Source organism: Myiozetetes cayanensis, unplaced genomic scaffold (genome assembly GCF_022539395.1).
Source record: "Myiozetetes cayanensis isolate MyiCay16 unplaced genomic scaffold, myiCay2020 scf2-11, whole genome shotgun sequence".
Lineage (NCBI taxonomy): Eukaryota > Metazoa > Chordata > Aves > Passeriformes > Tyrannidae > Myiozetetes > Myiozetetes cayanensis.
In genome coordinates, this window is record NW_026087411.1 from 90,125,973 (window position 1) to 90,140,412 (window position 14,440).

At 39.4% G+C, this 14,440-nt stretch overlaps 1 protein-coding gene across 17 annotated transcripts in view; it reads left to right on the plus strand.

Moving 5' to 3' along the window:
* The window catches only part of DST (dystonin), a 301,419-nt gene that overhangs the window by 35,250 nt on the left and 251,729 nt on the right, over positions 1–14,440 (plus strand). For 5 of the 17 annotated variants that reach the window (XM_050316389.1, XM_050316390.1, XM_050316392.1 and 2 more), the window contains exon 1: positions 849–954. The exons of the other annotated variants lie outside the window; for them this stretch is intronic. In XM_050316389.1, the coding sequence (XP_050172346.1) occupies positions 864–954 (91 nt within the window). In that variant the 5' untranslated portion in view covers positions 849–863. Of the gene's footprint in view, positions 1–848; positions 955–14,440 lie in introns of those variants that run through there. 17 annotated transcript variants of the gene reach the window in all.

The window sequence follows — 14,440 nt, forward strand, 5'->3', positions numbered from 1 at the left end:
CTGTTGTTCCCCCCAGCCACCCCCCTTTTGTGTGCGCCTCCGTGGGTCCCTTCTCGGGACACCATTTCCCAGGGTAACCCATCTTAGCGGCGCTGTTAGCGGGGGCAGCGGGCGCGCTGCGCAGCCAGGCTCCCCCCAGCCGCAGGATGCAGCCACGAGTGAGTGTGTGGGGGAGAGCTGCGGAGCCGGTCCAGCCCAGCCCAGCCCAGCCCAGCCCAGCGGGCAGGGTGCGCAGGGCGGGGGACCCGGCGGGCCGGGCCCAGGGCAGCAGGGACCGCTCCGGGGCGGGGTCAGGACCGGGGGGCGGCGGGGGCGCGGCCGGGGGCGGGGGAGCGGCGGTGGCACCTGCGGCCCGGCCGGGTCCCCGACCGGGATAGCGAGGGCTCCCGCCCAGCTTGGTTGCAGGCGCCGGGGCTCCTGCTCGGTCCCTGTCCGTCGCGCTGCGGCCCCTCAGTGCCAGCGCCACAGGGTGACAGCGTCCCCGCCGGCCCCCTCAGTGCCGCGGGGGCAGCGCCCGCGCTCCGGCGGCCGCCGCCCTTCTCGTCCTGCGGAACGCCGGGGCAAAAGCACGGGGGGCGGGTGGGAGGTGGCGATAGCTCGCTGGCCCCGAAGGCGGTGCCTCGGCGATGGGGCTGGAGCCGAGGTCTGCGGCTGAGGCCGCCTCTCGGAGCGCAGAGAGGGGCGGCCACCGAAACCGGAGCGGCCGGGGGGCGTTTCCTCGGCCGGGCTGGCAGCGCCGCCCCCCGCCCGCCTCCCTCTCGCTGCCGCCGGGGTTTTTCTTGTGCCGTCCCTGGGGCTACCGGGCCGTCCGGAGCCGCACAGGCGGGCGGCAGGGCTGGGCTGGGCTGGGCTAGCTGCCGGCCATGGCTGGCTACCTCTCCCCCGGCGCGTACTTCTACGCCGAGGAGCAGGAGTACCTGCAAGCCTACGAAGATGTCTTGGAGAGATACAAAGGTAGGGCAGCGCTCCCCGTGCCACCGCAGCCGCCCGGGTGCCGGGTGTGGCGGCTGCGGACCCAGGAGGCTCCGGCGCTGGCGGCCGGGAGGGGACATTGGTGGCCCCGCGTTGGGTTGATCTGGGGGGGCGGCGGACGTGGGCGGCTTCTGCGATAAATCGAAATACCGTGTCACCTCACTAGTCGGTGACACGCTCTCTCGTGCGTTTAAAAGTCTGTTTTTCAAGTGCAGTGCGGGCATAGGGGTTTGCGTCTCGATGTGCAGTCGTATTTAAAGCTTCGGTTTATTTTTATCTTTTTATTTATTTATTTACTTTTTTTTTGGTGGTCGGGGAAAGAATGACCTTAGTTCCTGTAGCACCTGAGTTTTCTCATCAAATACAGAAAAATAAGGAAAAAACCCCGTTTATTGTGTCAGTGATACACACAGATGAATTCATCTTGCTAGAAATGTAAATTACATTGATTTATTAAATGCATCAGAATGGAAGTAGTGGTTTGGATGATTCATTACTGTTTTTCAATACATTTGCTAGTATTAAATCTGAAAAAGCTTATCAAAAGTGTTACAGGACTGATTTTAATCCAAGTGCAAAAGGGATGGAGTTAACTGTTTAGATTGAACCTTCATCCTTGAAATAGTCTTTACAGCATGTCACAGCATATGCTGATATTTGCAGTGCTGAGTCCTATTTTAATGTCAGAGAATGAGATAGGTTAGGTTTCATATCTGATTTTTTTCAGCTGCATGTTTCCAGTCAGTTCTGAAGATTTTTGTTAAATGATTTCCACTGATGGGAATGGGAGTGGCAGAGTTTAAGACAGCTTGATTTGAAGATACTGATAATTGATTTTATTTATTCCAGATTGCTAGTGGTAATATTTTGAAAAATAATCAAAGTAACACATGGTTATTTTGACTATGAGAACTTGCCAGGTCTGAGTCTACTTTATACCGATGTCACTTGCAATTTCATGTGTCATTAACAGTATTGACTAATGACTCCTTTGTGTCTGTTGCCTGTTGTGTCAATGCAGCTATGGAGCATGTGCACTGTTTCTGTACTGAAATGCATTAGTACATTTTAGTTGAGAGAAATAATTACCATTTGTTGATTACCGTCAGCTTCAAAAGAACCCTATTTTTTAAGTTATCAATTTATATGTGGCTGAACTGATTTTTGCAGATTTTAGAGCTAATGGACTGTTTACTTTGTAAATAAACACTGAGAAAACTTTGTTTTTCTGTTCTGGTTCTAACCCCAAGCACTGCTATTATGCTTTGGATTACCTTTGATTTCTTGCTAGAATCAGGTTTAGTAAGGTTCATACCTTACTTGCTTAAAAACCTGGGAAAGAGATTAAGCCTCATTTCCCTGATTTCAAAGGGAGCTTTATCAGGAAAAGGGCTGAAAGATTCAGTTTTCACGTGTTGGGGAACAAAAGGATTTTAATTAAACTCCAAAACCTAATTTGCATATCTGTAAGAAATAAGCACATTATGAAAGTATTTGAGTATATAATATTGTGGAGGTAACATTGAGTCCATTCACACGCTATTTTCCGGGACAGCCAAATCCTGAAATTATTTGGAAAGATCTGTTTCTGTTGTCTTAGTTTTCAGTGTCGTATTTAGTATATTGATATGCTGTGTTTTGCTACTCAAGGTATACTTTATTCAGCCATTTGGAGCAGAGGTAAAGATTTGGACTTGTTTTAATTAAGATATATTGGAAACCTGGAAAACACATTATTTTTTAAAATGTGTTTCCAAGCCAGTCATGATTTCCCATTCGAGTCCCAGTAGTATGACTTCACTACAGCGATTGTTGTTCTGATGACTTGCTATGGGAGCTGATCTAATCAGAAAAGAATTGCTACAATATAGGCTTTGAAGAGGGAGTGCCATTTCTCCTAATTTCTCATTTTTGTTAACACCTCCTTTAGTAACTTTCTTCATCAAATGCAAATCATTTTGACTTTATAAGATGAGGTCCAATCTATAAGTTTAATGCTGATAGTTCTTTTTTCTTTTTTTCTTTTTCCCTTTTGACAGTCTGCAGAACACTTTCAGACTCATCTAGGGCATTATCAGGGTGCCAGATTATCTGTGGCCCAGCTGTTGAGTACTGTAACTAGCAGAGTCAGCTGTACAAAATTCATTGCCTGTCTTGGAAGGCTTGGGATTGTATGATGCTGCATCATGAAGATGTTGATTTAGGAAGATAAAAGCTGCCCTTTTTAAATGTAGAAAAGTGAAATTTTACTTTTCATCCTTTTCTGCAGCCAAAGTAGCCTGAAATCTTGAAGACCTTGCAATGCCAAGTACCTTGTTGCTTTAACAGTTGAAAGCAGGATATTTGTGTGTCTTGAAATTCTGTCTGCTTATCACATGACAGTAAATAATTAGGCAACTGTTTGCTAAATCTGAGATAGCACAGAAGCGCTGTTTGATATGGAAGAAGAGAGTGTTATTTTCCGATTCCTGGTCCGCTGAGTTGCTGGTTGTTGATTTTTAAAATTTATTTATTTATTTTTAATTGATTCATGTACTAAATATTTGATAGTATTTCTGAAGCATTTTGGTGGAGAAAAGAAGTTGTATTATCTCTGATTTAGAAATCTTGTTGAATCAAACTACTTATTCAGGGAAAAAAAAAAAAAAGCTTTATTGGTAGCACCTTGAAGCATTCAAAGCCAAAGCCTTTATTGTGAGAGTGGCAATAAAGCATCTAGTGAAATATGTAAAATACTTCAGATAAACTATACATCTTGTTTGTGACTGAATAGGAGGATGAGAAATTGTACAATTATTTGTTAAAATAACTAAAAGTTTGATTTTATCTCAAACTATATTTGACTCTAGAAGGTTGTAAAGAACTTAACTTACAAAGCAGCAAGAATAACTATCTCACCATTACCTGAGGACAAAATTAATAAAATTGTTAGCTGCAGCCTTCTTGATAAGTAAGAAAATGTCCAGTAGTATTTCATATACATTTAATTGTTAAAACATGAAATGCCACCTCTATGCAATGGTACTGTTCCATACCATCATTATTTGAGCATTAAATATTTTAAGATCACCATTTTAAGCTGTAAATGCAGTACTTTCTTTAGATTTCCTCTGCTATAAATCTGAAGTAAAACACTAGCAATCAACTTATATATATCATCCCTCTGAAATGGTTTTTATCCCTCTGAAATTTCAATAAAACTTGTTAATATATTTTTCAATTGAGGTAGTAAACATTTATTTGAGTAGCAATTGGAACAATCTTCTTTTTGCTGCAAGATTTTGAGCAATTAGGTAACTAAGTTGTCTCCTTTGACATAATTTTTGATATGGGCACATATGTTAATGACTGTGTGCTTGTGTATCTGAAGAAGAGCTAATTCATGGAGTTAAATGTTGAATAAATCACAGGTATTGAATAATGTTCTTAGAATCATGTAAGCTCTAAAAGTTTAAAGTATACAGGGTTATCTGGGCCATACAGACCTCTTAAAGCTGTAGATTTACATATCTACATCTGTAGGAAACAGATCTATTAGGAAATTAAGCTTGATGTGACTGCCCATGAAAAACACAGCCTTGCGGTTCGGGAATGTCACTAAATTGTTGTTAATGATAGGAAAGGTATCACCGAATATTTTGTTTGGATCAGGTGCCTGATTAGGGCTTCTTGTGGGTACTTTGGGCTCGCTGCATAGCCTCTGTCTCTGTAGGAAGGAGGGGCAAATCTGGGACTGGAGATAGTAAAACTTGGGTTGGGTTGTTTAAACTTGGGTACATTGTTTTTCACTATTGGCATTGCTCTCTTGCTTTAAAAAGATCTGTAATACTACACATTCAGCTGAAGCACAACAAACAGCTGTGGTTCTGTATTCTGAGAACAATGACGCTGGAGATGGACGAGAGCTAGCGGGTCATCTGATGCATTTTGTTGCCTGGGTAGGGTTCAGAAGCAATGTAGTTTGTTCTAATGATTGATTGATGGCAGTGTCAAGTAAAGCTGTTCTGACATTGTTTGGGTACAGTTTTTGAATTAAGATAAAAAACAATAGATGCCTGTCATGCAGCTCCTTTGAGCTGAATTCAGAAAGGGAGCATTTGCACAGAATGGTTTTTGTACATCTACAAATGAACTGCTGCTGCATTTTAGGAATTTGGAGGCTCTTATATGTGTTCAGTATCTGACTTAGTCCAGAGATATTCTTCTTCAGAGGTGACTTCCTACAGCAAAAGACAGAAGGGGCCCTGACAGGTGCTCTGTGAATAGAATCTGTGAATTTCTATATTTCCTCATTTATGCTTTGAAGTTAGGGACCTGAATTTTCAGTCAGCAGAAATCTTGCTCTTTGGGCTCTCGGCTGTGAACTATTTGGATCTGGTGCTTCAGGGCTTCTCATTTTAAACACAGAAAATCCTGATTTAATTTCATTTCTTTTCTTTGCCATAACAAAAGCTGATGCCAGGTACGTGTTAATTTTGCAAGAAATTTCCAGCATGGATGATTTTCTTTGACTTCTTTCAGTTGCTGGTAGTAACTAATCTTAGAACTAATCACGTTGGGGTTTTTGTTTGTTTTGGTTTTGTTTGTTTGTTTGTTTTTTTCAAACGGGAATGTCTTTTTTGCTGATTAGTGGAGGGCACGTGTGGATTATCCAGCTGCATGTCACCTAATCCTTTCTTTGCCACCGTGCAAATCTTCAGCAACAAGACACTCTTTTCCATGTTCCTAGTACATTTCCTACAGCAGGTTAGCCTCCTGGGAAGAAAGGATTCTAGCCAACAGAAAACGTCTTCTATTAGGGGTGGAAACATAATAGCTCTTGTGCTACCTGATGTCAGCCAAAATTAATGGGCAGCTTGGGTCACATAAAAATATAAAATCTGCACTCTGTTTCAACATCCTCTTTATTTAAGCAGAAAGTTTTAAGTTTTGAAGTGCTTGGAGATGGGATATCTTCATCCTAAATAAGAACCAGATCTTGCTGATTTGACTTGTATGAGCTCTTGACTTGACCAAAGTCGAAGGGGTCTTGGGATAAAATAACAATAATCTGAATGTTAGCCAATTCAGGGAGGTTTGTCTGCATAAAGGCTTCAAGATGTGGGCAGGAGTTTCTGAAGCTGAGTTTGATACACGTAAACTACAGTTGCTTCTCAGTGATTTTAATGGATACCTGTTGGATTGACTAAGTCAGACAGAATTTAGCTATCAATTCAAATATCTTTGGTAGGTGAATTGGGGCAGAGATCAAAGGTCTGCTTCGTTGCTTTTCTGGTACTTCCCAATTCCCACTGAGTCAGCAACATCTTAAAATAGAGCTCTCAGGAATATTCCATAATTCTTTTTGTCGTATGAAAACCAAGAGGTGGTGAAGGATGGTGGGGGGGCGGGAAGGAAAATAAACTTCAGACATTATTGTGTTAAAAAGCTTTTTTTGGCTCAGTTTATATTTTTGGTTGAGGTCTTTGCAATTGTTAGCTGTAATCTAGCTGGGTTATTTCTAGTGATATTGTGCTTGAAAACCAGATTATGCATTATTTTTTCCCCTCTACACTATTTAGAACATGCCTGATCTGAGGAATTTATTCCACCATTTCAATATGTACTTGGAATTAAGGCATTGTAAAACAAAAATGGGCCTATTCACTTGCTTTTAAGTGCAAGTATTTTATAAGTTCAGGGTTAAAAGAATAAAGTTTTGTAAAGGTCAAATATGAATGCAGCTTATTGCTGCATGCCTGAAATGTTTCCTGTAAAACATCATTAAAGCCGTTTAATTTAACAAAGCCGTGATTTTCTGTAGTGGGTGAAAATATTCATGTACTGAATGCTTCCAGTCAACCCAGCTTTCAAACAGGTGAAACAATGCTTACAAAGACACTTCAGTCTGCTGATCAAATCCTGAAGGGCATGTTAATAGCCAGATCTTACAAGCTGATCTGTGTAGGCAGACTCTGGTGCTTTTGAGGAGTAAGACTGGCTTTAGAAACCCACCCATGCAAGCCTCTTCCCAAGGCCGGGGCTCAAGTAATAGCTCAGCCTTCGATAAGGCATATTCCTGGCTGAAATCGGCCCTCCTTTAGGGTGTTCCAGTTTGGCTGTAGCTGCAGTAAAAGCAAGTCAGTATGTTTCCAGTTTTAATTTTACAATACCTGGTGAGTACATCATTTTGCTGTCAAGCATTTATCTATCAATTCTTTGGATTTTGTACAAGATGACAATAGCTGCCAGTAAATCTGTGAAAAGATGAAGATTCTAGGCAAATATGTTGAGGGTTAAATTCTGCACATTGCAATCACACAATTAGTGTAACTATTTCTGTTACAAGACAAGGAGGATTAGGCCTCTGATGGGCTTTCCAGTGGCATAGGCCAAAATCATGAGCTTGATTATAGCCACATGTCCCTTTTGAACTTTTTGTTTGCTTTTAAACATATCTTCATTGTTCAGTTTCATAGTTAATGAGAAATTACAGGATTTAATGATCTATTCTGCAATGCATATAAATATAGATGAACAGTTAAATGGGGTTCATAGCTTAATCGTGTTGGAAAACTAAATTAGTTTGGCCTGAGGTTCAGGTATCCAGCTATCTGACAGCTATGACACTTTGCACCACGTGGATCTAAAATTAGTAGAGCTCTTCTATACTGGGATTAGAGAGATATGTGTATGTTTTAGTTCACAAAATGGGTAAAAGTGTGACCCTATATATACAGCTTTCAGAGGCATGTTTTGGGCAATTTGCAGATGAGTCTATACGTGAACAGAGTAGTACCAGAAAGTTTCTTGCTGGGTACTGAAATGAATATCCTGTCAAAGTCTGCCTGTAGACTTTGCTTCTGCCTGATCAGATTACCCTCTGAGTGTTCCTCATGTGACAAGGTCTCTTAGGCATGGTAGAAGCAGCATTAGGAAATGAGTGTGATCATTTGGACAGACATTTTGCAGTAATAATAATAATAAAGCATTCTGAGCGATTTAGCAAAAGTGCTTTTTTGAAAGAGAAATGGCAGTTGCAATGCAGTGCTTTTTATTCAGACAAAACCTCTGTTAAGTTTAGTGTGGGTCAGGAACTTAGCTATTGATGTTTGTAAATATTTAATGCCTTAAATTACTTTGTCTTTAGATAAATTTTTAATCTACAGATAAAGGGTTTACATTACATCCTAGAAATTAGGAAATGACTAGAGCATTTGTCAGGAGAAGCCACTGCTCTGTTGTCGTGTATAACGTTGGGGAATGAGGTATTGTTGCTAAGGTAGTTCTGGTTTCAGACTAGGATGTTTTCAAAAGCACATGCAGCAATGTGATTACCAGTCTCAGTGACTTCTAATAGCAATCAGGTGCTTCACTGCTGTTTATGCCTTGGAAATTCTCTCCCAAGCAACTATACATTGTTCAGATCATAACCTGATGCTGGAAACCATTTCATAATACCATTATTACAGAATAATTCTGCATTTAAAATTCAGTTTTTGAAAAGTGTTAAATATGAAAACTTCTCTGGAGAAAAATTAATTGTAATTTTTAGAAAGAGGGTTGATTTCCGAATTAAAAAGAACTTATGTTTCAAACATACAGAAATTTTCTTTGTATTTTTGAACAGACTTCTTTCTCAGGCTTTATTTCTTTATGTTCTTTATATTTCTTTATATTCTTTCTCAGGCCCTCTTTGTTCAGTATTTAACAAAACAGTTACTGAGAAACATTTGTTGTCATTTAGGGTAGGTTTTTGTTTTTCTTCTTTGCAGGAAATTTCTGTCTGTCTCCAGTTTACACTAGAGTTAAAGCAGCATTTGGCTCAGTATCTCTTTAAAGGAGAGAAGAACAGACACACATGAGCTACAGGAAGAAAGCCAAAGTTGATTAGGTCCCTTGATGAAATTACCTTGTAATTTTCCCATGCTCAACAGGATACTTTTGCATTGTTCTGTTTCAAGATTTTAAAATAGAGCCCTTGTTAATGAAGTCCATATACTTCTTGTGAGGCCAGATCTAGCCTACCTCTGAGAATATCAACGCAAATTCTCATTTTCTGCTGTTGCAAATTGTATTAAATGAAATCACATTGATTCTTGTAAGCATTGTGTGTTTCTACTTAAATTGTACATTTATTTTTGCTTTCTCACGGTTATACATTTCCTTCAGATCTTGTATTACTCTGAGTCCAGCCATCCAACATGCTGTTTAAAGTGGGCGTACAGTAGGACTGAGCAACATCAAAACGATTATAATCTAAGTTATAATCTAATTTATAAAGATTACATTAGTGTTGTAGAAACAATACATGTTTATATCTTGGTATTTTGACTGTCATGCTGAAGCTTTGGGAACCACAAGAGAATTTAAAGAATTAAGTTTATGCTCTGAGATTGTGTGTCTCTGCAGTAATTTGCAATTTAATAACAAATGTAAGGATTTGATTAAATAACAATAGCAAGTGGGGAATAATTTTTATTCTAAGCTTGAAATGTACTTTGAATTTGGTGCCTAGATTTTTGTAGCCATTTCAGTGGCCAACATTGTGAATGTCCTGTTGGGAGATCTGGATGTATGACTACAATGTTGATGGATCTTTATATAGTTTGTGCTGGATGTTGGATTTTTTTCTTTGTGTTTCCTCAGCCAATACACTTTAAACCTACTCACTTTTGATCTTTGGTCAGTTGCCTTTTTGGGGGCATACTTCTTCATTGAAGGTTGGGGGAAGCTTTTATCTTTTTAAAAAGACTTTGTTCCTAGCCTCTGGAAGACCCGATGTGATTCTGTTACTTTACCCTTGGTTCCCCTTTTTTCCTTCCTTCATCACTTTGAAGTTAAATTTTAGCTGTAGGTTGGATTCCTTGTGGATCTGCACCTACAAAGTGCATGGAGAAGATGGACTTCTGTTGAGAGGCTTCTTGTGGGACACACTTGCACTCTCCAATACCAATTTTGTGGAGGAGTGAATTGTACTTCGTCTTCAGGCTGGTCCTTCCCTCGCATGGTGGAAAAAGAGAAGACCTTTATTCCATTCTCCTCCTACCTACCACTGGCACAGAGAGCACCCTGGAGCACTTGCTCTGGTCCTAGAAGGCAATGTGGGCTTCACTCTCTCAACTGTAGTTGAAGCTGTAGAGAAATCTTTAAGCTTTTCCTTGTCCTAATCAAATGTAAGAACTGTATGTGTGTGGAATGAGATTTCTCAGGCTGTGTGCCCGTGTGCTGGTTCCTCCAGTGGACTTGAGTTCCTAGAATCAGGATAAAGGCTGACTGGGACTTGAGTATCAGGTTGTGTAATGACATGCTGGTGTCCTACTGTGAGAAATTTCAAGCAGAGTTTACTGCCCCTCAGGGAAAGTACAGAGAGAGGGACCACCACCAAGGGGACAGACATGGTCACTTAGCCTGAAATGATTGTATTTCTTTTGCTATTGGTTTCACTATTCTGACTTGCACCTGGGTGTGTGAGCACTGCTGTTCAGGATGAGAGAGTTGGTCTGGTTTTGCACTGCCAGTGAAAGCAGTGCACCTCCCTCTTGGGCGTGACCAAGTTAATTATGAAATGCACCAAGATGTTTTCTATATCTTAACTGCATTTGAAACTCCGAAGATGTGTTTTCCATGTAATGGCTTAATGACTTGACTGATAAATAATTTTAAGTTGATTTGTTTGCTTTTTTCTTTCCCAGTAAATATGTTCTCACACTATTTATCTCCAAGACTAGGAGTTAGTGTTGACAAATGGCTTAAATGCTATATGAAATAATGGAGCCTGCTTGCAATTTGATTTTGTCAGTCTAGCAAATATGCAAAAGGGAGACTAATTAACATTTTTGGTATTTTCATATTGGTTTTTTGTATTTCAGCTAAAATGCTCTTAGTTCTCTATTTCATTATTAAAAAATCTTAGCTTCTACAACCTCTTTATACTTGTAAGTTGTTTCTGTGCCGTAGTACTAAAGCATTTAATGGCTGTACATGCACTTCAGTGCTCTTACTACTGATGTTCTGTGTGATGTGTGATTGTATGTAGTACTTTTGCTGCATTACTGTTTTAAGTAGTATGTCTTTGATATGTATTTAAGAATTCCCTTTGATTTTTTTTCCCCTTTTAGATAGTTCTTTAGTACTGGGTATAAGATTTATTGATCTTTGGACAGTTAGCAGGTAGTTTTCCACTGATGGTCTTGGTAGTTCTGAGACGCTTATCTTCTTATTTTTCATACAAGTATTTTTTTACTTTTTGTTTAAATTATATTCTGTATCTTGCCGTTGTCTAATAATCTTTCTAGTTTCAGTAAGTTAGTGTATGAGTCTTAAAATTTTGGAGTTCTCCCAATCAGAACACATATGTATCATGAGACAAAATCGATTTTTTTTTGTTGTTCACTGCCTTTTCCAAATCTGTGATAGATGTAGAATGCATTGTTGACTTCTGGAAAACCACACCATTCTTCTCATTGGAAGGCAGCCAAAATTCAAGACTTTTTATTCTGTAAGTAATTTTTCAGGCTACAAAATGATTGTGTACTGTATCCTAGTTGGTTTTAGTAAGCTTTTGGAAATGTGTCAGATTTCCCTGTATTTACACACACATATATGTGTAACACACATATAATATATATGTAAATATATATGTGTATGTTAATACATATATGTATATATATACCCATACACATACCCCAGGTTTTTCTTTAACTCAGAGATATCAAACAATTATGGAGGAATTTGGTTTATCATGACCGAAATTATGGAAATTTAGCATTATATTTTCAGTACTTTCGCAAGTTTTTTAGGTTTGTTTCTTTTTGGTTTAACTTATGCTTTCCAGTTACTCTAGGTTGGAACTGATCAGAGTTATATCAATAATTTCTCAAGCTTCTTCATTTATTTCTTACAAATAATTTGGAGAACAGTGATGTATTTTAGTGTAAGTTTTTGTAAGCAGTTTTTTTCTCTGACACCTTAAGTTCTTTCTGAATTTGTAGTAAGTTGATGGTAGTTGGCAATGCTTGTAGGTGGATGTGTTGAGGCTTCCTGTGAGGCTACATCACTTACTCTTTGAGATTTCTTTCTGTGGTGGAACTTGGTAATTTGTGTGTTATTGTCTGATTTTGTAAAAAAAAAATCTTTCTTTCTGATAGGTACTGTGTCTCCTGCTTTGTTACTCTGCTTTTTGACGATTTGCTGCAATTGGCTGGTTAAGGCTTCTGTCTCACTAAGGAAAAGTTTCTGCCATAGCAAACTTCTGTAGCACATGTTTTACTGTCTGTTTCCTTGTTAGCATTGGACCTTTAGATTACTAGCCTCCTGGTACCAAAGTAAATTATACTTCCTAATGTTCATGTGAAAAGGAATCAACACTGCACTCTCTTTCCTGTTTTAAAAATTACTTTATAACTTCCCTCCATCTTCTAGCCATGTTTATGGCACATGTAGAGGATGGGAAAGTTTTACACGTGTGTATTGTAAAGCAAAAATTTCCCTTAGTACCCTAAAGTTTTCTTTTTTTATCCTGTTGAGAGATGTATTTGAGTAATGTTGCCTTGATTTCAGTTACTCCTGCTTCTATGTGATTTACCTGTTATGCTTTACTGTTTTATAACTATAAAACAGGGTTATTTTTAATGTAAGTAATTTAAAGATACTACTGTTGGCCGTTTGAAATCCAACATCACTTTTGACACTTGAAATCTTAACTGCAGAAAGCTTTTGCACAGTTTGGTAGCCACATGTTGATCTTTTAAAATTTTTCTGAAACTTCAAGATGACATTGGGGGTGTCATCCTTGTTGTTAAATAGTAGTGATAGTATTGTCCAAAATACTGACAGTACATTCTATAATCATTCAGATAAGTGTCTTGTTAAATTATACCTTGAGGCAACTAAACAAAACAAAAGCTGAATCATGATTTCAAGATTTAACCTTCTCAAATTAGCAGTATAATTTCTTTTTGATTTGGAAGGCTCTAATGACATTTTTATTAACTTTTATTTTTATTTTCCTCTTCTCCTGATTGTCTTGCCCATGCTGAATGTTTCCTGATAGGCACTGTTGGCTGCTTTGTGAAGAGTGGCATCCTTCATGATCTGGTTCTTCCTTTGAGTTTGTAAACAGGAATTTTTGTGTGTCAGTTGCTGCCGATATTTTTAGTATGACAACAGTTTTATCTGCGAGCAGAGCACTTTATCGCATACATTGGGCCCCTTTTGCTTTTGACATAAGGCTAAAGCTATTTTTATGTTTAATTTGGTATCATGGTTGCTGTTAGTATTGGTTTTGTCTGGGCCCTGAGGGTGGTAATGGGCTTGACTCTCCCAGCCCATCCTGATGGGCATACCACTGATGGGACCTACATCTGCCTCCTGGGAATGAACCCCCCACTGATGCCACAGCAGGGCTGGTTTCCAGCTCCCCACAGCCCAGCACTGTGGGGCCCCACTTGTTTTTTATTGTTTGGTTCTGCCCTGCCCCTCTGCACCTCCCCACCCCCAATTTCTGATTGGACTAAAATGTAACACCAGTAAAATATTAAATTCAGGAAGTGTAGATCTCCGAAAAAACATTTAGAGAATATGGAGAATGTAAAGTCTTGGAGGGAAGGTGAAGAACTGAGATAAATATGCTGCCTTTGTATGAGGACTTGACAGGAAGATCAAATGTGTGCTTGAAGATAATGGCTTTTATTATTATCATTAGCAGTGCTTAATTATTTCAGCCTAACAATCCAGTGATGGAGAAAAAATAGCCATTGAACAAGTTCATTGCACAACTTAAAAGGTTTTGAGAAGTGACTTTAACAAGACACTAGGGGGGTGGAAGATCTCTCTTAGGAGCTAGGAGAGGCTCATGCTTTATGCATATATATTGGTAGTTGGAAAAATAATTAGGTAATGTTTAGAAAATACTGTGATTCTTGAAAGAAATGCTCTGCAATGTGTTGTTATGGTGATTTGATACCCTTGGACCACCCAGTGCACAGAAAGCTCCTTTGTCTGGTGCAATCAAGAAATGAAGTCTGAGAGGTACTAAAGCCTTAAAGCAAACTCAGTAATGTTTAGCAGTATGGGCATATGCAACAAAACCATATAGAAGACAAAGGACAAAATCCAGTCCTAAATCCTGTCTAGGTTGGGATGTGTCATACTGTGGTCCAAGTTAGCTGCTTTCCACCATTGCCAACTTCTTTAGGCATCTGAATTGTGAGGAGTATTAGTCTGTGTTTTCTCACAAATTGCATTCCCAGAGAGGATGCTCTTGTCCTCTGCTGAGGGTTCACCATATGCTGAAGGTCAGATAGCAGACTGCCTGAATATTTTCTTTGGTTTACAAACCAGGGAAACCTAATCCAAAAGTGAATGCTGATTCTGTGTGAATTTGCATAAGAATAACAGTGATTTGAGTATCTGAGAATTAGATGTAATTTTAGGCCTCTTTGAGCTTGAAGAATTTTGATTATCTGCAACCCAGAATGACAGTTTT